The sequence below is a fragment of the Struthio camelus genome, chromosome 1, assembly GCF_040807025.1.
Source record: "Struthio camelus isolate bStrCam1 chromosome 1, bStrCam1.hap1, whole genome shotgun sequence".
Taxonomy (NCBI): Eukaryota; Metazoa; Chordata; class Aves; order Struthioniformes; family Struthionidae; genus Struthio; species Struthio camelus.
Genome location: NC_090942.1, coordinates 212,458,461 through 212,483,114, shown reverse-complemented (window position 1 = coordinate 212,483,114; position 24,654 = coordinate 212,458,461). Strand labels below are relative to the sequence as shown.

The window sequence follows — 24,654 nt, the reverse complement described above, 5'->3', positions numbered from 1 at the left end:
CTTAAGTAAATGAACCCCTGCTACAATATACAGGTTTGTCCTTTAAGATTAAATGGTACTGCAACATTTACATGAGGCTCACCCTATATAATACGATATTTGAGAGTCACTATTTCTCTTCATGTAATTATTGCCATACAATAAAACACACTGTTGCATGATCCATTAAAATGGTCTAATGTCTCAGTGGCACAAAGCTACCTCAGTCACTTCACAAACATTTAAACTTGAAAACCGTCTTCTGCCACAATGCTCACAACTGTTGACAGCTGCTGGGCAGCAGCTGCAATAAGGCCAGCAGTTTCATGATTGCTTTGTTTTCCCCTGACGCGTAGTCTGTCCCCAGTTGTTCTCCGGTTTTATGAGTCTTGAAGATGTTTGGGCCAGAGACTGTCTGGTTCAGCATGTGTTCAGCACTTAGAAGGACAAGGTGTTGACCACATCTTGGTATCCTGCCCTCCCCTCCAACACTAGCGAAAAATTAAAGTGGGAAGCATAGCACAGATTATTTGCCCATCCAATTATTTTGTTCTGTAAAATCAAAGGTCAGTACAAAACTGGAGATGCTAACCTCAGATAAACTGCTGTAACGGCCTCACACATGGACATACATAAAATTATTCACATTGTTTCTAACCTCTCATAAATAAGCCATTTTCAGGCCGTGGCATTGGTGCCTTTTCTTACTGGGAATCTCTACTCACCCTCAGGAAGGACATGGCAGAGGTGATGGTTTTGGGGGTCCTCTGGTAACTGCTGAAGAGTGGAGGCTTAGCTGGAGGAGGGAAGGACACCTACCTCCCGTAGCTCACAATCAGCAGGCAAGGGGATATCAAGGTTAGCTTGCACTCAGCTCTCCGCTCCTGATCGAGAGGTGATGCACTGCTGCAAATCACAGAGCAGATCTCCTTTTCAGGGTCATACCTGCCTTCATTTACACCACTGGCACCTCACTGACCCCATGGAAGGCAAAGTCATGTCCGTATTACATCCTTGCACGCTTACATAGATCGCACAATGCAGATCACTCATTAATCAGGAGGGTATTGAATCCAGATACATACTATTTAAAGCTCCCGAAACCCAGCTGCTCTTGGTGAAAGTGTTCTCTCTCTGTTTCAGAGGAAATAAACACCTACAGATGGAACATCCCAGAAAGATCAGGCCCGGGTAAAACCGATCCAAACTGTATCACTTGGGTTTATTATTCAACAGTGAATTTTGTAAAGGTAACCAGGAAATGGTCGTTACATTGTTTTGCATAAAGCCCCCTCTCTTGTATAATGTTTCCGAAACAATCCTGCTTCTCATTTATACGAGGACCACAGGCTAGAATAAGGATTTACTGAGCTAGATGCTTTGCCTTCTTTGATAATACTTACCCATGTTTGGGTAATGTAATCTGTTGAAACCCCCAGGATATATTGAATGAATGTGATTCCTTTCTTAAAGAATAGGTAAAGGAAGTTTTGGTGGGGGAAAAACATTGCTTTGGGTCATTACAATCTAAAATATACAGAAAGATTTCTCAGATCAGATAGATTGGAGTTTTTTTTGTCTGATAGGAAAATGGAATTTCATCTTTATTTCATATGTAGTTAATCTATATTTATTTCGTAACTAGATGACCTAGCAAATCTGTAATGCAAATATTTATTTTATTCCAGGACACATACAGTGGTCTGATTGGGCCTCTCGTAGTTTGCAGAAAAGGAATTCTAGATGAAAATGGTTTAAGAAAAGACATTGATCGTGAATTTACGCTTCTGTTTATGGTGTTTGATGAAAATGAATCCTGGTATTTGAAAGAAAATATTGAAACATACCTTCATAAGAATCCTGATGATTTTAACTACACTGAGAACTTTGTAGAAGGCAACAGCAAGCATGGTATGTAGGACTCACTGGCAGCAGCCGAGAGGATAGGGGTTTACTTTCCATAGCCCTTTTAGGAAGACGCTGGACTTAGCCTGCAATCACCCAACCATGTGACATCTTCATAAACCACAAAACTAGAAACAAGAAGGTTTCATGAGGCCCAGCAAGGTATTTTTCTAACAAGTTGGTTTAATTTTATGCTCACAGGGAGAGGCTGCACTGCCAGACTTCTCCCATCATTTCAGAGCTGCATTCCTTGCTGGCTCGCTTGGTAGGAGCGTGACGATGACATTTGGAAACTGTGGCCAGAGTAGCAATCAGGCCAGGATCCAGGCAGAACAGACTGAATGGGGGCAGGAACAGCCCAAACAAAACAAAACTTTTGTTTCTACATATTCTGTCCATTTTAGGCAACAGCTCCATCCCTCCTTCGTCCGTGTAGGTTCTCAGCATAAATCCTCTCTGCCTACGAGTTCAATCTTAACAGGTTAAAGAACTATCCTATGTTTTGAGAGGTAAATGAATGGTTCGTTCTATTTGGAAACTGAAACAAAAACTTCTTGCCGGGATGGCAGCCACCACGGAGAGCCCTTGCCCTGGCCCCGTGGCGCCTGTCCCTTCCCTACCCAGGCACCCGTTTTCCACAGCAGAAGTGAGAACAGTGCCTGGCTGTTTGGCTGTCATTGCCCATGCAGCGGCCAGTTACTAATCCACTCGCTTATCCATCCTATTTTGTCATTCTTCTAGCAATCAACGGGAAGATCTATAACAGTCTCCTGGGTCTAACAATGAATGAAGGTGATAGGACAAATTGGTATTTGATAGGAATGGGTAATGAAGTCGACATACATACAGTCCATTTCCATGCACAGACCTTCATCTTCAAGGTTGGTGAAACAAATCAAAGTACAATTTTTACAATATGATGGGAAATTTCTGCAAAGCCTTCCAGGTTCTGGCCTCTTTGTGCATCTGGCACACATAGTCCTGGGCTGATGCTGAGCTTGGTAGGAGTTTTGCATGTGAAGAAAGTACAAAATGATTTGAGAATTTTGTAAAGCTTCTACCACTATGAGCCTGTTATGAATAAATGTCACCATTAGAGGACACGGTTAGGTGGGCTAAAATACACGTTTGCCCACGGCTATAAGTGAAGGTACACGGACGTCAGAGAATTTTATGCCTGCTTACACTATGGTTTAAAGGAGCAACAGCTTGACACTGGCAGGACTATTTAAAGAATTTGACTTCCAGAGAAATACCTGTACTCAACTAAGACCTTAAGTCCTAGGGAGCAGTCTCCTGTTGTGAATTGTTGATTAATTAAATGAGGGCTGCCCATGGGCCTCAGTTCCCTTGTGTAAGGTACGGAGGAAACATATAACAAGAAGCTTTTCATGTGCCTCAAGGAGCTGACAGTCTAACTGGAATATCTCGGTGCATGGAGGGGGCTGTTTGAGCAGAGTAGGGCGAGACTCTTACAGTGCTTATTTTGCCTTGCCACAGACAGATAAGGATCACAGAGGAGATGTGTATGACCTTTTTCCTGGGACTTTCCAGACAATTGAACTTGTAGCAGAAAACCCTGGGACTTGGCTTCTGCACTGTCACGTAGCTGATCACATCCACGCTGGCATGGAAACAACCTATACCATCAATAAATCAGGTGCAGTAGCAGAAATACTGCCTTAGGACTCTGTGGAGGTATCACAGCAATTCAGACAAAAGGCAGGTAGGAAAGGAGATGGCTAATGTTAGCCCTGCACCCTGGATGGTGCTGGGAAGAACCTGTAAAATACTGCATTGCCATGGCCAGTTAGCGTCGTCTAGGGACAGGGAAAACACCTCTAAAAACAGTCGGTGCTTAACAACAGCCCCTCTAATACAATAGCAGACTGTAGGTGATGCACAAGATGACATCAAGCTATTTTTAGCAGCTGTAGACCCACAACACGTGCGGTAAGCGGTAGTGTCTGCAGGCATGCACGCTGCTGGTTCCTTTCTGCCTGCCCACAGGGATATTCAAGCTCCTTCCTGCATGGGCAGGGGCCCGTTGAGATACGATATGTTACAGAAAATAGTTGCTGAGCCTTCCCTTCTGTCTGAGAAATAGGTGATCCTTTGACCAAGGGAAGGGGGAAACGCTTTGATCTCACGGGCAAGGTTACCTCTGGAGTGGTGCTGGTCCCTTGCTCACTTGCAGCTTAAGCCAAAAGTGCATTATGGGCCTCTCCACATCACATAATTTCACCAAGTGAGTTTTCAGGCCCAACAGCTCCCTAGAGGGTCCCCAGCTGCACAGCACATTCAGTACCTGCTTACACTCTCTGCAGGGGCTGCAGCAGCACCCAGCAGGCACTCCTCCTAACTCTGATCCTGCAGCAGCAGCGGGGCGAACACAATGCCAAATGTCGCCAAAATACTCCTTCCTTGAAGGTGAATCTATTGAATACCTGATATTTGTTCTGGCTGTGAAATGTCAAATGGACAAGTAAATGCAGAATTCAGGTAACAGAGAGCCCCATGGGGAAGGGGAATTTTGCCCATAGAGCTACCCAGAGCAATCTGATAAAAACTGTGCTGACCTCATCAGAATTCCTATTCAGATTACTAAGGTAGAAGGAATTATGTTGTGCTATTTTTCCAGAATATAAAAATCAGTTTAATAAGGCTTTCAGCTTAACTAAGTTTTTTTCTTTCCCTGCATAGTACGTGATGTTCCTTTAGAAGGCGGACTCACAACTGCTGTATATGATCCTATTGCTACAGAAAACAGGACCACTACAGAGGGTACGGATTTTTAAAATCAGTATATAAAACTTATCAGATTGATGCACAGATTTCTCATAAACTACTTCTCGTTTGACAGGTTATGACAGAGAAGGAGTCAATTTTTTTGGCAAAACTTTGAATCCCGGAGAAGCAAGATTGATATTTGCAGCCCTTTTTTTCATTGGACTTGTTCTACTGACAACAATATTAATCTTCTTCTGCCTCCTTACGCGCCAAGAGAGCAAGATCTATTATAGCACTCTGCATGACAAAAGCCCACTTCTGACGGATTCCCCGTAAATTCCCACTTCCAGCATCATTCGCAGAGCTGCACTGGATTTTGTTGTATGCTGCCAATAAAACTGAAGCGAGACATATGTTGACGGTCCTATCCTGTAGCCAGCGCTCACAAGAGTGAACGTGAGCCGTAGGGTTAAACTCCGCGAGCCATACACCACTCCTCTCTGTTTCTGCTCCTCTGAAGCTCACTTGAGCTTTGCCCAAGATCAGATAATACAATGAAGCACCACACCTCTTGGCAAACGCACCAGGTGCAAAGGATTTTCGTGGGAGGAAGGAGAGGGCAGAATTGTATCTGTGTGCTCAGTGATTGGCACTGGGTTCACACTAGCTGATATTATGAGTGACTGCTTTAAGTGTGCTGATTGCTGAAAGCGCAGATGTAAATCTGCAACTCCTTATGGTATTCCAAAGGGAAACCGGATTTACACCAGGCAGAGAGCAGAATCAAGCGCGAGGAGTCTAATGACATTTAAGAGATTCTCCCTTTTACCCTATTAAATGAGGAAACTGCACACTGGCAATGGATTTTTAAAGGTATTTAGATACCTAACATTGTAGCTTAGCACCAAAGTTCACCGGGTGTTAGTTCCCAATTGCTTTTGTTAATCCCTTTAAAAATCTAGCCCTGAGCAATCAACAGAAAAGTTATTTGATTTTGTAATTGCTGCTCATTGTGCTCCTGATTCTGCAACTCTTCTTTACACCAAGTAGTGCTCCAGTCCCAAGTTTTAATGAGAGCATCAGGAGGCTGACCACTGCCCTCTGTGAGGAAGACTGGCAGAATCAGGCTGTACATAGTGATACTTGAATATTTATGGTTCATTTTTAATTAGAAAATGTTTATTCTTGCGAGCCAGCTGCTTACATCCCCTACAGCTCTTGCAGAGGAACTCCAGAACAAACACATTCTTCAACCTGTGAAACTGTTTATCCACGTTTGACTTTCAATGTAAATTCAAGTTGCTGTTTTTTACTTTATTTTTTCCAGTTCTGTATTTCGAAATATGTTCAAATGTAGGCAACTGTACTGCCCATCAGTCTTATTGTAGCTTAATGGTGCTCTGGATTAATGTCCAGGTAGCCAATACATAGAAGTTTCTTGGCTGCTTCTCAGTCATTTCCTGATTCTTTGTTTTCCTCAGTCCTGTACAAGCAGACACGCACCACAGACGCATGCGGCGTGTGAGGCGGAACTGCAGGACTGAGCCCAGCTCGGAGTTACATCATAGCAATAAGCACTTCCACTATTGTTTTATAAATCTCCTCTTCAAGTAGACAAAGACGGATACTGTAAACCCTTTTCACTTTCTGTTTTATAGAAACACTAGCATCGAAGTCTCCTGTGCAAAAAACACTTATGTGTACAGAACATTTGCTTACTGTATACATATAAAATTAAAGCCTTTCACTTAAACATGCGCTGTTAATAAAGCAAATTATTTGGTACTTTCCTTTTGGAGTAGCTAATGGATCTGACTTTAAAGCAGAATCATAAATATATTTTGACTACATTGATGATAAAAACCTAGCTATTTGCATGAATCTTCTGGGACAGTTTATTTATCTGGCATATTACCAGACAGTGGTTGTGAAACAGGAACGAAGTGCCCAAAGGTCCTCAAGGACTCAGGAAGTGCCATGCTGCTTGCACAGATGACAGCCTGCCGTGGAAAGGACAAACCCCAGCGTTAAGCATCACCTGCCTGCACGGTGCCCAGCGTGAGGACTGTGCAGCTGGCCTCATCCCGGAAAGCCGGTGGGGTGTTTTGCCAGACGAGCACAACTGCATCTTCAAGTGGGATCCCAAATAAACTCTCCAAACAGCACAAACTGCACCTGCTATTTTAGGACACGAGGAGTGGGAAAGGCCTGTGGGATCAATCAACCGTCATAACAAAGGAGGAGAACTCAGAAAAAAACACACCAAAGGCAGGAAATGGAAATGTGTTTTTTAGTCTACGTTCAGCATGGGAGAGCTGGGAAAACATCTGTGTCAAAGGATCGCATCCATATCAGACTGAAGCACCAGCAGAGGCAGAGAAGAAAGCAACACAACGAACAGTCGCTGTTCAGCAGGCGGAGGTAGTCTTCTCCCGGAGTGCTAAAGGAGTATGACATAACTGCATCACTAACCTTGGTAGCAGTCTCAGTACCAAAAGCTCCAAAGTTGACAAATATGATACCAACCTTTAAAAACCGTGCCAGAGGAGATCTAGGGGACTACAAATGGTTAGCCTTGACACCCACACAACGCAAGCTGGTAGAACTATTCTAAAAAATGCAAAAGTGGTCAAAGGAACAAAACAGATCATAGAAAAATCAATACATTTTTTGTTAAAGGAAAGTGTACCTCTAAGAGGTTTTTGAAAGACTCATTGTGTAGATAAGAGACTTGGATGAATACAGCCTGCTTGAATCTCCATTAGACATTTGAGAAGGACCCTAGTTATAGAGCTTTTTAAAGAAATGAAATCACCGTGGGATGTGAGAAAGGGTTCACACAAGCTAAATAACTGCTTAAAAGACAGGAATAAGTAGCCAGCTTTCACACGACTGAAAGTCATTCATGGTGTGCTGCAAGGATCCATGCTGCTCCCTATAAGTGATGTGGAAAAGGGTGACAACGTTTAGTGACAATTGTAACTACATGCAGCATGAAAAATGATGTCGAGTGTAAAAAGCTGCAACAGAACCTTGTGCTACTGAGTGGCTTAGCGATAAAAAGATAAAATATAGTACCGATAAGTTGAAAGTAGCACTTGTGGAGGAAAGCAATGCTAGCCTTATGCATAATATGTAAGCTCAGAAACGAGAGCTTAGAGGTAAAATAGTTTTATGACAATGTTAGCTCAATGCTTATTAGTAGGCAGAAAGGTAACTGAACATTAGGAATCATTAGGAATTAAAAACAGAGCAATCCAGGAAATATCATTGTACTGTTATATAAATATATGGCGCACTTGCATCTTGAATAGGGTCATATCCTTGGGCCTGTCCAGAAAAGGATACAATAGCACAAGAACAGCACAGAAACAAAAGGGAATCAGGATTGTAGAATGCTTTCCAAATGAAGAGTCATTCGCTTGGATTAGGGCTTGGCGGCATAGGAAGGACAACTGAGAGCACAGAGGATAGTGATTTTATAAAATGACAGTTGTGTGGAGAAGGGAACAATTTGTCCCTTTGGCAGAAGCATTATGGGCCACCAATGAGCCAGGGAGGTGGCACGTGCAAAGCACAGCAATGGGGGGTAGCTCTGGGCAGGGTGGACAGTGACCTCTGCAACTCATATCGTCTGGTGGGGTTGAGGATGCTTGGTGTTTACAGAGATCCAGAACGGAACTGGAACAATATATGGAGTGGCGGACAGTCAAGGGTTATTAAATATGACGGCCCCTCACTGGCTCTCACAAGAAAGCGACCAGAGGTGTGAAGACCAAACGCTGTGGGTGGAGAAAATGGCTACAGCGCATAGCTCTAGCTTGATTAAGGGCTTGGAGCATTTGACACAAGAGGAAAGGCTGGGGCTCTTCAGCCTGGAGGAGAAAGCTCAGGAGGATCGTATCAATGTGTATAAATGCTTGATGGGAGAGTAAAAAGATGGAGCCAGGCTCTTCTCAGTGGTGCCCAGTGAGAGGAGAAGAGGCAGCGGGTGCACACTGAGATGCAGGGAACTCCACCTGACTATAAGAAAGAAGCTTTTCCGCCGGAGGGCTGAGGACACACGGGAACAGGTTGCCCAGGGAGGTTGTGGAGGCTCCATCCTCGGAGATACTCGGAACCCGCCCGGACACGGCCCTGAGCCACCTGACCCCGCTGGAGCACGCGTTGGACCGGGGCCACCCGCAGGGGCGGGGGGGGGCAGACGGGCCAGCTCCGACCGGGGCAGAGGCTGGGAGGCGGCGCCGGGCCGGGCCGAGCCGTGCGGGGCCGAGCTGAACAGCAGGGGCGCTGCTGAGCTTAGCCGAGCCGTGCCGAGCCGTGCCGAGCCGTGCCGAGCCGAGCCGAGCCGAGCCGTGCCGAGCCGTGCCGAGCTGTGCCGAGCCGAGCCGAGCCGAGCCGAGCCGAGCCGAGCCGAGCCGTGCCGAGCCGAGCCGAGCCGAGCCGTGCCGAGCCGCGCCCGCCATGGCCATCGCGCACATCGCCACCGAGTACGTCTTCTCCGACTTCCTGCTGAAGGAGCCGCCGGAGACGCGCTACAAGGGGCTGCGGCTGGAGCTGGCGCTGGACAAGATCGTCACCTGCATCGCCGTGGGGCTGCCGCTGCTGCTCATCTCCCTGGCCTTCGCCCAGGAGGTCTCCATCGGTAACCGGCGACCCCGGCCCGGGCAGGCACCTCCCGCCGAGAGCCAGGCCCCGGCGGCGGCAGGCGGCGAGGAGGAGGAGGGAGTAGGAGGAGGAGGAGGGTGGCCTGGCGGAGCCGGGTGTCGCCGGGGCCCTGGGGTCCCCCGTGGTGCCCCTGGGGACACGGTGGGCCGTGCGGTTTGTGTGTGCCCCGGGCAGCCCCTGTTGGCCGCGGGGCTTGGGTGGTGCCGGGGGGGCCGTGGGAGTGGGGACTTGGTGGTGCTGAAGGTGCCTCTCCACCCCCCAGCCCGGGGGTGTTTTTGTGGCGGATGCGGGATCCCGACGTCCCTGGGCCGCGGCGCCCCACGCACCTGCGGGCAGGGGCGGCCGGGGTGGACGTCCCCGCACGCTCCAGATGTCGAGCTGACCGGCCGGGGGGATGTCTGAACAAGGCTTTGGATGCTCACCTGCCGCTGCTCTTAAATGTGTGGGGAGGGTTAGCTCTGCCTGGTGTTTCAGCGCACCCAAGGGTGGGAGCCTGCTACTCTTTGAACAAAGGTGCAGCAGCTGAAGCGCTCGCAGGGCGGGGGCTCAGCGCCCACCTCCCCGCAGGGTGCCCCGGGCCTCAGGCGGAGGCTGCGGTGTGAGTGTGTGAGGAGCGGTTTCCATCGACCTCTCTAAAGCACCCAGTGTCCCTGAGTTGTTGGGACTTGAGCGGCAGGTTCGTTTGGGCTACGGGCAGCGCGCAGGAGGGAGCGCAGCTCTCCTGGAGCGCGTCCCAAGTAGAGGAGAGTGCCTACTCACAATCTGTTCTTTCCAGGTGTCAGGCATCCACGATTGGCCTTTTCCTCTCTTTCCCCGTTCCCTCCTCCTCTTTGGTGAATATCCAAACTGTAGAGGTAATCTGGCCTCTTTGGTGCTGTTCTCAAACACCTCCAGAGCAACTCCACCAGCAGCAACTGAGCTGCTACATCTCCCTCAGGTGTGATTTAAAGAAGGTGACAGCCACACCAGTCTGTTTGTGCCTCAATGTTGGTCAGCCTTAAGCATAAGCAGCGTGCTGAGCTGTGCCTTGAGGACTGTCCATGTGCAGCATCCCAGTTCCCAACGCTTGCAGTACTTTGCAACAAGGTTTATTTGTCATTTAGGAGCTGTCTGGGGTAGGGGTCTGGGAGAAGGGTTTTCAGACTTCTGGGTTTGGACTGAGGATGCCTCAGCTGTATGTTGACGCTGGTCTCCTGCTCCTCAGATTTGAGCTACCTTACAACCTTGCAGGGTAATGCTGGGTGTAAGTGGTGCTTTTGCACCTGTGAACGCCAGGCTGTGGGTGTCGAGGCAGCGTGAGTAGTGGGAGCTCTCTGAAAAGTTTTGCCCGGTTCCTCTGCGGGCAGTGGGGTCCAAGTCAGCCATGCTACTGCTGTGTCTCATAAGACCTGGTCTGCCAGGAAGCATCGCCGTGGGAGTGAAGTTTGAAAAGGCTTCTTGGTTGTGGTGTCAAGGGGCAGGCCCGCAGGTGTAGCGATTCTGAAACTCCTCCTCCAGTGCAACTTCTGTTGAAGGGATATATGACTCAAGGTGTGTTTTACATGAGAAGGGCCAAGTTATCTTTTTTACTGGTTATTTTACTGTCCTTTTTCTCCTATCGCCATGTTACAGGAGTACTTGTGCAGCAGCACAGTAGCCAACCCTTTCGGTGTCGGAGAAATGACTGAGGTGACTTGGATTTATAATTCAGAGGCTTGCTTATAAAAATATGCTGCATGTAAAAATTGTTGTGAATTTAAATGGCACTATCTGAATTAAGATTTCATAGGTGAGTAGGCACTGCTGTCCGCTTTTGAGACAGAGGTGAGTCATGTGACTTCTGCACTTTCAGAAATAGTTGATTTTATAGTATGTACCTGTTTATTGGCATTCAGCGTCTCATACTCAAGATATATGTTTTATACCCAAGATATATGTTTTATATCTTATAGTTCTGAGTAAAGTAGCTTTCAGGAGAGTAGAAATGAGTTGGACTGTGAATTGGTGGTGAATCTGTGCAAAAGCATCATGAATAGCATTAATCAGATATCAGACCGCTTAAGAGGTAAGACGCCTCAGAGTGCTCTATTTTCATCTAGTTACAAACCTATTTCAATAGATGTAAACAGAGTATTGTGACTTGCAATAATGAAGCAGAGGAATCAAGGACAACCAGGATGGGAATGTCAAGATGAGATCCGAGTCCTGTGGAAGGTCTGGTCAAGCAGAGACTGAATGGTTGCACAAGTATTTCTGCAATATACCTTGCTGCTTTCAGTTTTAGATCTACTACTGATCTGTCCTGTTTCTTCCTCTTGAAACAATGCGAAAGAGGGCTTTTATTTTATGGGGCTGTGCAGGTAGACACAGCAGGTTTGCTAGCTGGGGTATGGACCTATCGGTTCTTCTTCCTCTGCTTCCCCTCTGAAAGCTCTCTCATGGTGGCAGAAGCCACCTCAGTCTGAAACAGTGGCTGCGTTTCAGTCCTCTTTTGTGCAACTCTGCAGATTTTTTCTCGTTTTCCTTCCCCACATGAAGTTCCAACTTATAGTTACATTGCAGAGTTTGGTAAAGGGTATCTTAAATATTTATTTCTTTCTAATTAGTTCAATTCTCATCTTCACTAATCAGGCATTTGGTCCTCAGTGTACAGTATATATTATATCCTTCAGTATTAAAATAATTCAAATTGAATCGGAGCCTACAATACACCCTTAAAGCAACAAATCAAATGGACACTAAATCTTGCGTGTCAGGAATATGCCATGTGTTACTTTTTGCTTGTAATTCTGAGAGCCTGTAAGAAAAAAACTGGTGTTTAAAACGAGCTTTTTGAAAAATAGAAGAACGGCTGTGTGGTGCAAGGTCCCAGTGTGAGGTGAAACTGCACCACGTGGTTTCTATGTAGAAAGTGATACTATATCAACTGTGTTGCTATTGGACAGCTATCTCCTTTTTCCCACGCAGTATTTATTGCTTAGCAGGCAGGCTGCTTAAATGAGTTAACACAACTATTTTCTTTAAGGCTCTTGGGGGGATGGCGAAGGGTTTGGTTGCTGGATGAGCATCATTCTGTAAGCGATGGTGGAGGAAAATAGGTATTTGTTTCAGACACTTTGTTATGTAATTATGCTTTGAAAAAGTTCAGGACTGCTAAACTGAGAGAAAATGTTAGGGTCTATTTTAGGTTTGAAGAAGAGCAACTGAAAATCAGAAGTAGTTGTGAAAGCAATGTATGAGTCACAACATGAAAATATCCCTGCCTCTAGGTAAAGAAAGTGTATGTGCTTTCCAAAAATGAGTACTCAGATCCTATTTGTGTAGGGATAATTGCGTTCTTCCCACCTACGTTATATTGGCAGCTGCAGCTGGATGCTGCCATCAACTTCACTTTCCATTCCCTTTTAGTATTTTGTTGTAGCATAGTGTTAGATAACGGCAATTTTCACTCTACGTGTGGTTGCTGTTAATTGTGCATAATGATTAGGTATTAACATGTTTACTAAACGCAGAGGTTTTTCTGCCGGAGGCATGGAAAACGCATCTTCTGTGCTTAGGCTCTGCCATGGTAAGTCCTGCAGAAACTCCCTGGAGTCAGCAGGCTTGCAGTGTCTGCGAGAGGAGGAGAAACAATAGAAATTTATTCTTAGGTAAATTTTAGAAAACCATGATCAGCTGCAGGTTGGTCAGGCTTTTAAGATTTTTTTCGGATATGGTTTAGTTGCGATTGTTTTCTGCCTGCCCTCGGAAGCTTTGCTACTCCATGCACTGGATAAAGAGAAGGCTTGAAATCCTTCACCTGTTATCTCTTCACTTCTAGTCCTTGTTTTATATATTTTTACACTGGGAACTTCAAAATGGAAAAAAAAATAGGAACATGAGGGTTTGAAGAGTGTTATATTTCCTTACATTCTATATGTTATTTTCTTTTATTATTTAGGAGTTCTTTGGGACACTTCAGGTGGTCAGGTACTACAGTAACAGCCCTGTAAACAGTAAGTTACATAAATATGGCTAAATCACCTACCTATCCCTCTTATAGAAGAAAAAAACATAAAATAAAGATGTGGGCCCACTCAGCCTTATGAAAATCAATAGTTTATCTGTGTCGCTGTTATATGATTATGTTTTTATTAGGCGTAGCTCTGAGATATGGCTGTTATTCCATTTTTTAAACTGTTTGTGTATATTATATGATAAGCTTTCTTAGTGTAAACAAGTCAGCTGAAAACACAGACATTTCTTATGGAGGCACTGTCTGTTACAGTAGCAGGCTACAGGATATCCGTTTTTAGTTGTATGGCATAGAAATGCTGTTTCGCAGTCTGTACCTTTGCCCCTGCAGTCAGAGGATCCCTGCACATACCGTGAAAGCAGAAGCTTCTCTGCCATGGGCCGGGTGGTTGAAATCATGCTTAGTGCTGCTGCTTAGCATCTGACCTTATGGCTTTGTGTCATCCTTTAATTGTATGCAGAAGGTGAGGGAGAAATCTGCAAACCCTGCCACGGTCGATGTGTCTGCCAGGAATATCTCTGTGTATAAAAGAGCAGAGGACTCTGAAGAGCTAAATGTTTCAGGCAAGGATGTGGTTGTCGAAGCTCGGCTGAGCTGGGCAGCAGGAGGTGGTGTCTGTCGTTGCCGGCTGTCGCACGAGTGGTGAGGAAGACAGGTGCTGCCAGAGATGCAGACTTCAGCTTTCTCATCTCGAGCGTTAGACCAGTGGCTGACCTCAGTTTTTGCTCAGCGTTGGCCCTGTCTGTCTCAGAAGGCTGCTGCGACACTCCTGCCCGAATAGGAGCGAGCTGAGCGCAGCAGGAGGGCTGAGCCGTGCAGCTGGAAAAATAAAAGCAGACAATCCTGACCTTCTTGCAGGAAAACAACTGAAGCCCTGAGCAGATAGGAGGAGTTGGGCGGAGAGAAATTGAAACAAGCTGCTTAATTTTGGTGGAGGACTATTTTCAAGTTAGTTCTAGGAAAAATATCCACAGCTAGCTTGGGTTGCAGCTGAAAGCAAAGTAGGTGTACAGTATCAACAACAACATCAGATATTTGCATCTTTCCCCGTAAGAAAGGAATTAGAGACTGTACCTATGTGCTGATGGCCGGTGGCTGCTTGTCACCAAATTCTCTCATCTGAATTTCTGTGTACAGCAGACTGCAGTGCCATGAGGCTGTGCCAGTGAGCAGAACGTGCAAAGCACATTAACTAAGGCTTACCTTGGGAGCTGATAACTGGGAAGAGGAGACAAGGAGGAAGGAAAGATGTGGGAGAAGGCAGAAGGGAATCTCCTGTGACGGATACTAGCGTTTTCAGTTCTGGACTGTGGTTGTATATGGCTCATACATTGCTAGTCTTAATTAAGCCCTCTTGTTTTCGCACCCATGTTTATTTTATAATGCAATGAATGACCTTGCAAACCTTCCCAGGACCCTGAAACTGTCATGCATTAAGAAAAGAGACCCAAGAAACTTGGGTGTGATCATCATGAATGTGTATTTGCTCATCACTTGTAGCAGGAGGACTGGTTAGGAAGTGTCTGGCCACAGACCAACCCACAGCAGCCAGATCAAATCTATAGAGCAGCTGTTCAAATCTGTAGGAAGGAAAAATAAATTGTAGGACTAAATTGTGACAAATATACCAAGAAATAGTCTTAACTTTTGGATTAGGCTTCTTTCCTCTGCTGCTACTCCCTCACTGGCCCTCCCCAGTGGTGTGCTTCTGTCTTCACATGCAAAAGTCACTGGGGAGGCTTTTGAGAAATCCTATCTTGTGACTTCCGTAAAGCTAGGGGCTAAAATTAAATCGGACACAATTAGGCCAAAGACTATTACTGTGGTAGCTGCTGGCTGTGAGCTTGAAAAATGTTTCCAAGAGCTGCTGAAGCGGTCTATATGCTAATGGTAGAGACTCGTCCATCTTGCATTTAGTTCAAGAGGGTGATTTGGAACTGGAGCATCAATGACAGGTCTGTGTGAGCACCACCTGGCTAGAGCCGTGGTTTTTAATCTCTCTCAATCTGTGAACTCCTATGCATCTTCCTTTGGAGGTGCAGACTGCTGCATAGCAACCTTATGCTCCCAGGCACAGACTTTGGCTTCCGCCCCCAGTTAATCCCCCTTATAGGCCTCTTCAGAAGTGGGCTGTGGGCCCAGGATTCAAAACCACCAGTCCAGAGAAACACTTCAGAACAAGCTAGAGTCACTGTCGACATTCCAAGTATTTACTGATTCTTCTTCTTTTTTCTTCTCCTTTTACTGTATAAACTGTAAAATCTTAGCCCTGGAATGAAATGCACTGTTCATCTACTGCAAAACTGGCCAGTTACGTGTTTTATCATAGGGTAACAGGAGGAGAACCTTTACATTTTCCCATTATAGCTATTAAAATCATTACAAGAAATGTAAATGTTGACTTTTTTGATGAAAGTACTACTGAGTGGTGTTGCTGTTCAGAGAACAGGGTGGGAGTTGTGCTGCTCTTTAGCACTTAAAGAGGGTTCAGTGAATAGCAGGAGTTACAGTCATCAGAGCGGGCCTGTCCAGGCAGCTAGGACAAATTTTTAAAAACATTTACTTAAATGTCAAAGGATACATTGTCTTTGGGTGAACAGTTTCAGCTGTTGGTGAGAAAATTTTTTGTTTTAATCTCCTCGGTGGGAATTTTATTCACAGAGAAATACAAGTTTTTTGTTTTGTTTTGTTTTCTATGATTCAAAAAAATCTGTGCTTTTATAGGCATGCTTCATAAATACCTAGTTGTTTTCCCATTTTTGAGACCTCTTTGAGCAATAACTGACATCCCCATGGAAAGGGAAAAATACCTGATAGCTCCTCTGACTTCCTTAAATACTGCATTAGCTGAACTTCTACCTTCTGCTGCTACTCCCTTGCCAAAGTAAACTTCAATGAACAGGTTCTTTTCACTTATGTACCCATTTGTCTTCCTCCATACTTCCCTTCTTATGCTTAATATCTATTTTATTTTACCCAGCTTGCTGGCTTAGTCCATAAGGAGCATCTATAAATGTAATAAGATCATTCCTTCTGGTCTGTTCCCGGTGCCCATGTGCACGCACGTGCGTGAGTGTGCGCACGCACACACACACACGCACACAGACACTCACACACAGACTTGTTTTGTCTTTGGCATGCATCAGGACATCTTTTTCACGTTTTTCATAGGTTTTAATGTTGGGGTGGGGCATGTGCTTTGTATGGTTTCTAGCAGTCTGTACATTGTGTATAAGTGGCTTGATTTTCTTGTTTTGGGTTTCTCTTTAGTGGCTGATAAAGTGGATAATTCTTGCTAGATAAAATCAGGTATTTGGGTGTTGTGGCTAGTTCATTTTGCCTAGTGTAAAATTATAGAAGTAATTAATGGCGAGATTGTCCTCCAAGCCTATGCAAATCTTTTTCCAATGATTGCAGTGTATTAGAAAGCAAATAACTATTTACTGAAGGTTTAATCCTGTCAGATACAAACCTCCTGATCCTGGCTCAGTAGTGGTTCAGCATATGACTAATATCAATTCTTAGAATACTCCGTTGCAGTGCTTTAATTAGATGCCTCAGCAGGGAGCAGGGAGGATACCTGCCCGGTAGGCTGGGCTTCAACCCTCTGGTAAGGAGTAGCCCAGGGGCTCCCATCAGTGCCAGAGCAGACTGCGCAGCAGCCAGGGGACGCTGGGCCTCTGCTCATCGCCCCTTCCCACAGCAGCAAAGCAGTGTGATACCATCCTGGAACCGTCTCCTTCAGACCTGAACTTTTCCTTGTGATTCTAGGAGGGAAGAAAGTTTCTTTTTTGGAAAGCATCAGCAAGTGCAGTCGGGTGGGAACCTTGGAAGGGACTCAGATCCTGCTCTTCGAGCATCTACAGCAAAATTTCCACCTCTGTTTGTGAAAGAGGAGCCAGGGCAGGCTTACTGCTTGCATTTTTAACTCTAAGAAATCCCAGGCACAACTGGGACATCTTCTCTCAGGCGCCTGATGATTGAACCATCCCAAATGAGCTTGCAGAACTTAGACATGGTGGGTGAAAAGGTGTTATCTGAGCACAGAGGTGAGACGTGCACCTGTAAGTAGGCTTGTGCTGGGTTTTAAAGTGCTGCAGAGGACCTGCAGAGTAACCGAGTGCCGAGTGCAGTAGGAAAGGACTCTCCTATCACAAGCACTGAGAAAATTACTTCTAGAGAACGATTAAAAAAGGATATGTTGCCAAGTGTAATCACAAAATCAGCCGAGGCAGCTGCTTAATAAATGCAGTCGTTTATTATTCCTCATCCTTCCCTCTGTGTATTGTATCTCCCTGCCGTCGTTATGGGCTTGGCTGCTAGGATTTTTTTGCCTTTCTGTTACTTGTGGAAGCAAAGGACTGGGAACGGCTTCACATCGCCAAGTCAGGAAGGCTGTTTCTTTGATAGCAGAGGACTATTAACTTTCCATAAACTAGCTCCGCATATGTGTGTGTATGTGTGGGCGTATATATTTACATATGTATTTATACATATAGTGATTCCTTGACAGCAATTTGGCCCTTTGCCTAAGTTCTACAGTAAAGATTACAGCTTTTCTTCTTTTTTTTTTTTACCACATCCTCCAGACTATCCAAACATAGACTAAATTGTCTGCATAGATTTATTGATATTACTCCTTCAGAAGGTAGAGAGGAAGAAAAGATGGAAAACTGTAACCATTTTCAGCTGCATTTTTCTGTGTTCTCCAGATTTTGCACAAAAACGTCCTCTCCATTTAAGTCCTAACATACCACTGCTAGTGCAAAGTTACAATTTACATTAGCAAGTATTTACAACCAGTTCTACAATGAATTAATTAAAAACCAGTGCAAGATCCAGAGTGTCCCCAGCTCTAGTGAGGTCTGTCTCTTTCTGCTCAGCTCCCAAGTCAAGTTCCCAAAGGTTCCTGAAGTCCCTGCTGAAACTCTCTGAAAATGAAGAGCTGTGTTCACTGCTCCATTGCACCACTGGGACTGCTATAATTAGTCTGATATGAAGTTGTGCTTATAACTTTTTGGAGAGGGAGGCTGTCTGGCTTTTTCATTACTAATGTAAACACTTGATTGCTTTCAGTGGTTTCCCACGCATGGACTAGAATGAGCACTTTGAGTGTATTTCCTTTACAGATGATACAGATGTGAATAGGACAAAGCACGCTTCTGAACGCTCATCTTGCTTGCCCTTGAAAGAGTCATTTATGTACTACTTCAGACACAGCCTAGCGTCAGTAACAGGGGTTTTGTTAAAAAATGAGAGCAGAGCATAAATGGGCCCTATCCAGCAGAGAGCAGAGACACTTAGACTGGTTGCTTATTTTCTGCAGTGTCTTTCTAGAGCTTCCACAGATTTCTTCCACAGATGGAAATTCTCTGGAAAGTAGAAACCCTTGCAGCTTCTCTCTTGGAGAAAGTGAAACTGCTGGTGTTGTGCCAACTTTGTTAAATCATGTGAGCTCTCTTTTGATAAATAGTAGCTTGTTTGCCATAAGGGGGGGCTTGTGACAATTCAAACCATGTCCTTATGACTCTACAGCCTTGGAAATAATTGTAATAGTGACTCATAAAGGAAGGCTTTTATTCCTAATGCTCCTCGACTATGCTACATTGTAAAATGGCAACAGAAGTTACAGTGTTAATACGGTTGGCCCCTCTTATAAAATACATTCTTATTCTCTCAAAGCTGAACCAGAAAGTAAGCACAAAAAAGAAGCAATCTTATATAAAATATTTATTGTTGTAAAGTGCACCTGTCTTCTAGGGCTAACTTTTCTGATGAGTGTATTAAGGAAAAAAAGAGCAAATAATCTCTCCTGTAGCTCTTTTGATGTTTGTGTTTTCAAAGCTTTTTTTTTTTTTTTTTAAAGGCATAAGTAAATGCAATAAAATTATCTGGAAATAATTAAATAATGCTGACAAATGATAGACTTGCTCACAGAGAATCTTAGTTACTGCGCAATTAACTGTTCTTCCCTCCCCTGCGAGTCTTTCCAGCAGGGATGCAGAGCACTTCCTGGGTGGGAGATGTTGGAGGCTGTGCTTGGAAGAGCTATTTCCACTTTGAACGGTTATTTGATGAAGCAGCTATCCTGTTTCAGGACCTAGGGAAGCCTACTAGAAACTTTCATTATCAACCTCAATATCAATGCTTCAAAAAGGAAAACAAAAACATTGGTCCTGTTTTATTAGCTCTCATCTAAGAAGCTACTGATATCTACATCAAATAATAGTCCTCTTCCTCACCAAGCTATGCTGTGGCAAAACTTAATTGGTGACTGTAGCTGGTTAGATCAGGATTGGACTCCAGGGGTGAGGCTGGCTAAACAGCTGCTTCTTGCTATCCTCTGTGCCTTGGTCTTAATTTGAAGCTCTGGAGCAGCTGGAGAGGTGCAGGGAGTGCCTTGGGGACGGCTGGGGTACGTCTGAGCGCTGGGCACAGCACATCCCTGCGCTGGTAAAGAGAGGTCCAGGGCCCTTTGGGAGAGCCTGGAGGCCAGTATTGCTCTGCCAAAATTTCCTGCTGGAAATCCCTATATAACTCGTAACTTGTGCAGAGTCTCAGAGGCTGAACAGGCAGCAGCACCCCGGGATAAGCTTGTCCTTGTGTTACTGCAAGGACTGCTGGACTGTGGGAACAGCATTTGCAGTCTTGTTTTGCTAAATGGATAAACTGTAGGTTATGCATGTGAGAAATACAGCTGTTGATATGAGCATCATGGTAGCCGTTTCCTCAGGAAATCAGCCTTACCTGATCACACTTTATATCTGTTGTTTCCCCTTTGGCCAACCTGAGTCAAATGCAAGGGAGGGAGTCGCATCTTGGAGGTTACATTCCCAAAATACTTACCAAAAAAAAAAAAAAAAGGCATAGAAAACAAATGCTTCTAATGTCCCGTCTTTGGAGAAAGGTACAGTATCGGCTTAACCCTTGCCAGATGGCAGAGAATCCGTGTGGGAGTGTAACCCTTTGGATGCAGTTCTGTGAAAACTGTGTGACTGCACTCTGCAGAACTGCCGTGTTTTGTTCTATAACCTAATGCAATAGCTTCGGATAACACTACATCCCAAGCATGAGCTTTTCTTTCTAAATTTGATTTTTTTTTTTTAATCTTCCAAGTATGTGATAACTTTTGCTTTGTTTTTCAGGTGCTCAGATAAGCTGTTTTGCACCAAGCTCCTTTTCCTGGAGACAAGCTGCTTACGTGGACTCCTATTGCTGGGCAGCTGTGCAGCAAAAGCAACCGTCCCAGAACAACTTAGAAAACATTCCCCTGTGGCTTCATAAAGTATGTACAGATCTCTTTCTCTTGGAAAAATTGGCCAAGTGTAAAAGCTTGCCTTTGCCTTACCTTTCTCATTCCTCCTCTGCTATAATCCCTGGCTGTGAATTGACTTTATTTTTAGAGAAGATGCTTTCTTTCCCTTGTTTCCAAACAGAGTAGGACAGAAAGATATTTTCTGCTTTTAAATAAAGAATCTGTCATGGTATAATAACAAACATCACCAGTTATCTGACACAAGAGTAATGTTAATGTTGATGTGTTACCCTGGAGCTGGGTGCCTGACCTGACTTTAGTCAGGAGCTATTTTAAAATCATGAAATAAGACAAAAGCCACAGCAACTGACTTAATCAAAACCTTACTTAAGATAGTAAGAGCATAAGAGAGCAATAAGATAGTAAGAGCATTTAGTATTTTTATTGCATGACACTTAGCTGGTTGTGCCTGGGGAGAATTGGACTCATGGCAGATGCGTTCATATACTGATGCTGCAGCTATGGGCATTTTGGGACAGATGCACTACACCACTGGTAGTAATGCATTTAACCCCTGTGTTCCGTGTGCTCTTCTGAGCTTCCTCAGACTGTTTCCTGGCAAACTATGAGTTGGCTCTCTCTGCTGTAAGTAAAAGCAGCATCAAACTGAACACACAGTAAGGGGCCTGTTTTATGGGTGTGCTGGGTACTAAGATACTTGAGCATTTAGTTGAGCTTTGACAGCAGTTGCAAGCTCTGACTGGATGCCATGCCAGCGCGGGGAGCTCACTCCCCTCGAGAAGCAGCGTAGCCCTGCTTCGGCCGTGCTGATACTGAGCTAACAAATGCTGTGGGAGCCCTGCAAATTTGGGGGGGGCTGTGTGCCGCCTTCCCCAGCCCTCTTATTACTTCAGGACTGCTTGGAGGTGTGCTGCTCCCAGACCCAGCAGCTTTGTGCCCCAGTAAATAACCCCACTGGCAATGGAGAGCAGTGGTGGACCTGGTGCAGAAGTAGCTCAGGTCTGGGACCTGCAGTACCTGTATTTCTGGGCTTTCCTAGCACATTGCATATCTCAGCTTTCATTATCCAGTGAGCTGGTTGTATCTCCTCTGAAAGACTATTCAGAGCTGTCTCCTATTCATCTGCTAACTCAGATCGCTAACTATTAAAGAGTTTATTGCTGCCTTCTCCATTTAGGTCTGCACGTGGCCTTGATACAAAGGTATTTTGTTTTGTGAATATTAAAGACTTGTTTTCTAGGCTAAACTCTGCTTTGTTCAATCACTGCTCCAATTCACCTCACTGAGACCTTCTACAAAGACCAGCCAAGGCTGGTGGGACATCTCACAGTGGCTTGCATAGGTGGAAACTCCATCTGCAGCCCTGGATGTGCATTGATCTTTCTCTTGAGGGAGAGACTTGCTGTTACCTAATTTATTTTTGTTAAATTTTATTCTATAGTCATCTATTGATAGTTGACAATTGCAACTGTAAATCTCTTAATTTGCTAGCCATGACAAGTAGCTTAAGTAATCATATTTTTATGATACAACCCACATTAATTTGCTGATTGGTGCTATCTCAGGAATTGATTGATAGGCCCCTATTTCCTTAGTTCCTCTGTGGTAGCTTAATGGTATGTCATGTTTCCTTTTGAATACTTTGCAGACTGGCTGCAAGAAATATGTCTGAACAGCTGAGTCAGAAGTGTGACTGAGTCTGGGTGCCTAGTGCTAACTTCCTAAATCCATGCTTAGCCACCTACCCTTCCAATGGGGATTGTGGGTTTGAGTGCCATCTGGGTTGCCAAACTGTTATGGAAAGAATTCGACCCTAGGTTTCCGAGCAGCAGAGTCCCACCTACGTCTAGCAGTGAAATTAATTATTTATTTAAATGACAGTACAACAAAGTTAACAGCTCGAGCTCGGTGCCTCTGGGCAGGGACCCCGAACAAAGAAATTCTGGGATAATTATACTCCTTACAGGCTTATCTCCCTGCCTGCCAGTGACAGTCTCTTCCAATCTCCTTTACTGAGTCAGTGGTCTCTTTCCTTTTCATTGATTCATGTCTACATCCCAGGATGGTTGCTATGTTCCCGTTTCACAGTGCCTTATCTTGTCCGGAGATTAACCATTTCCTCTCTCCATTCTGTTCTGTGTCTTTGAGGGCTGGTTGTAGCTGGTTTTGCAGTTGCACCCTGAGCAATGTCTTTTGAGTTCATTCACAATTCACTTCTGTTGTCTGCAGGCTTCATCTACTAGTGCTAAGCTGGGCGAGAGCTAAATTAGCTCCCTTTTCTAACAAGTATTAATAAATATCCTTTTACTTGTTCATCAGCTCTCATGCTTAACAAGTTTCCAGGGAACAAGCAGTGTTACAGCTCTTAATGCTGGCCTTCAGTGCCCACTACGCTATCTTGAGGTATTTGGCTGTTCTTTGAATCCAGGGCCAGCAGCTGCTGGCTGCACCTGCTACTTGACTTAGGATGAGGGCTCATTGCTTTCGCAGGAAAACAGAGCTGTAGTTGTTTCCTGGTGCATGCAGTGTACTGCAGAATATGTCGAAGCTCATTGTTCTGCAGACCTTGGCTAGAAAATGATTTTTAAAATGTGCAGAGCCTTTGTGGGAGCACAGTGATGTTAATGAGGGAAGGGAGCCTTCCTTAGCTCAGATAAGAGAAGGCTTTTCCCTGGAGTACAGGGACAGGGATGCAAATAAAGGGACTGCAGGGATCGGTAGGTCCAGGTTTTCTTGGAGAAACACTTCAGGTTTTCTTCCTGTGTTCTGGGCAGCAGTGCAGTCATTTGCAAAGCATCTCAGGTTCTTTTTAACACTCTGATTCACTTAGCATCTCACTATATTGGCATGCTGGAAGGCTCCATGACAAGTGGTTAAGGAGTTATTACATTGCTTTTTGGGAGGATTGAGGTTGGAGGCCCCAGTTCCTCATTGAAATGAATGGATTTACTAGTGGCATGCTCTCTGTGCTCTGTCAAAGACTGGTGTCCTAGGACAGGATAGGATACTCTCAAAGCAGGATAGCATTGAAGCAAAACCATGCAGCTTTTTGTCTCTGGATGAATAAGCCAACTTGCAGCAACTTGTCCTGCTTTTCTTCTAGGTATCTAGTTGCTTTGAAGGATTATCCAAACCAGGCCACATTGTAAGAAAAACTGAAATTTTCCCATTTCCATCCTATTTCAGAATACAAATTTTCTCTGGGATTTTTAGTTTTTTTAATCAGTGACATGTATGCTTCAATTCTGAGACAGTCTCCAAAGGTTTGGGCACCTTTACCTCCTATCAGTCCTGCCTTGGGAGGTCTCTCCCAAACCAATTTATCATTTTGAAAACTTGTTTTGCAGTGGAGAAGAGGAACAATTTTCTGCAATTTTCTGAGTAACCTGACTCTCTAGTAGTCTGTGCGCTCTTAGAGGAGCCTCTTTAAGCACTGTTGTTCCTTGGAGAACAGGATATTTGAAATTTTCAGTGATCCTGAGATAGCTCTTAATATTGAATAACCCTTAACAGAAAGGAAAATAAGTTGTGTACTCAAATGCATGACTCAAGAAATACTCTATTTGTAGATGGATAATAAGGGAGTATGGTATGTACTGCCTATAATCATAGTTTAAGAAGATTTCCTCCTCCTTGTCAGCTAAAAAGATGTCAAAATGCTCATGTGGTTGAGTCCTCTGAAAAGACTCATCTTCAGGCCTGTCACTGATGAAACTGAGCCTGGTGAGGAGTCATGCTTCCTCTGATGTCGCTATTTTCTTCTGAGGGTTTCCATTCAGACTTGAACTCCCTCAAGAGGTTACTTGTATCTGTGTGAAGTATAGAACTGAGATATTAACTTCTAAAGATAGGTTGTAAAGAAAAGCAGGCAATGCTGATATGAGATGGAAGAGTTGAGTATTTGCTCCCTCTGTTCTCATTGCTTGCTTCTTGCCTCTAAAGATCAGTGCTCCATCTGACAGTTTATTTTGACAAAACTCGGCTTGATTCTTCACTTAAATAGAAACAAGTTGCTCTCCCACTGTGAGTCGCCGGTACTTGCAGTGCAATAGAAGAGAAGGTCTTTATAAAGTGTAGTGCACAGAGAAAATTGTACAGATGT

General features: G+C 44.7%; 2 protein-coding genes and 1 long non-coding RNA gene across 6 annotated transcripts in view; 2 read left to right on the top strand and 1 right to left on the bottom strand.

The window, feature by feature from the left end:
• The window catches only part of HEPHL1 (hephaestin like 1), a 37,830-nt gene extending 30,670 nt beyond the window's left edge, over positions 1-7,160 (top strand). For 2 of the 3 annotated variants that reach the window (XM_009684110.2, XM_009684113.2), the window contains 6 exons: positions 1,123-1,229; positions 1,668-1,890; positions 2,626-2,765; positions 3,385-3,544; positions 4,588-4,668; positions 4,748-7,160. In XM_009684110.2, the coding sequence (XP_009682405.1) occupies positions 1,123-1,229; positions 1,668-1,890; positions 2,626-2,765; positions 3,385-3,544; positions 4,588-4,668; positions 4,748-4,950 (914 nt within the window). In that variant the 3' untranslated portion in view covers positions 4,951-7,160. Of the gene's footprint in view, positions 1-1,122; positions 1,230-1,667; positions 1,891-2,625; positions 2,766-3,384; positions 3,545-4,587; positions 4,669-4,747 lie in introns of those variants that run through there. The other variant, XM_009684111.2, reaches the window with a different exon arrangement.
• Positions 6,889-8,682, bottom strand: LOC138065646 (uncharacterized). The gene is made up of 2 exons (XR_011138739.1): positions 7,141-8,682; positions 6,889-7,054 (listed from the first exon to the last, which is right to left on the bottom strand). It is a non-coding gene; the product is annotated as an uncharacterized lncRNA (long non-coding RNA).
• A 127-nt stretch (positions 8,683-8,809) lies between these two features.
• PANX1 (pannexin 1) overlaps positions 8,810-24,654 on the top strand; it is a 30,024-nt gene continuing 14,179 nt past the window's right edge. The window contains exons 1-2 of one of the 2 annotated variants that reach the window (XM_068930482.1): positions 8,810-9,259; positions 20,422-20,561. In XM_068930482.1, the coding sequence (XP_068786583.1) occupies positions 9,079-9,259; positions 20,422-20,561 (321 nt within the window). In that variant the 5' untranslated portion in view covers positions 8,810-9,078. Of the gene's footprint in view, positions 9,260-13,317; positions 15,232-20,421; positions 20,562-24,654 lie in introns of those variants that run through there. The other variant, XM_068930483.1, reaches the window with a different exon arrangement.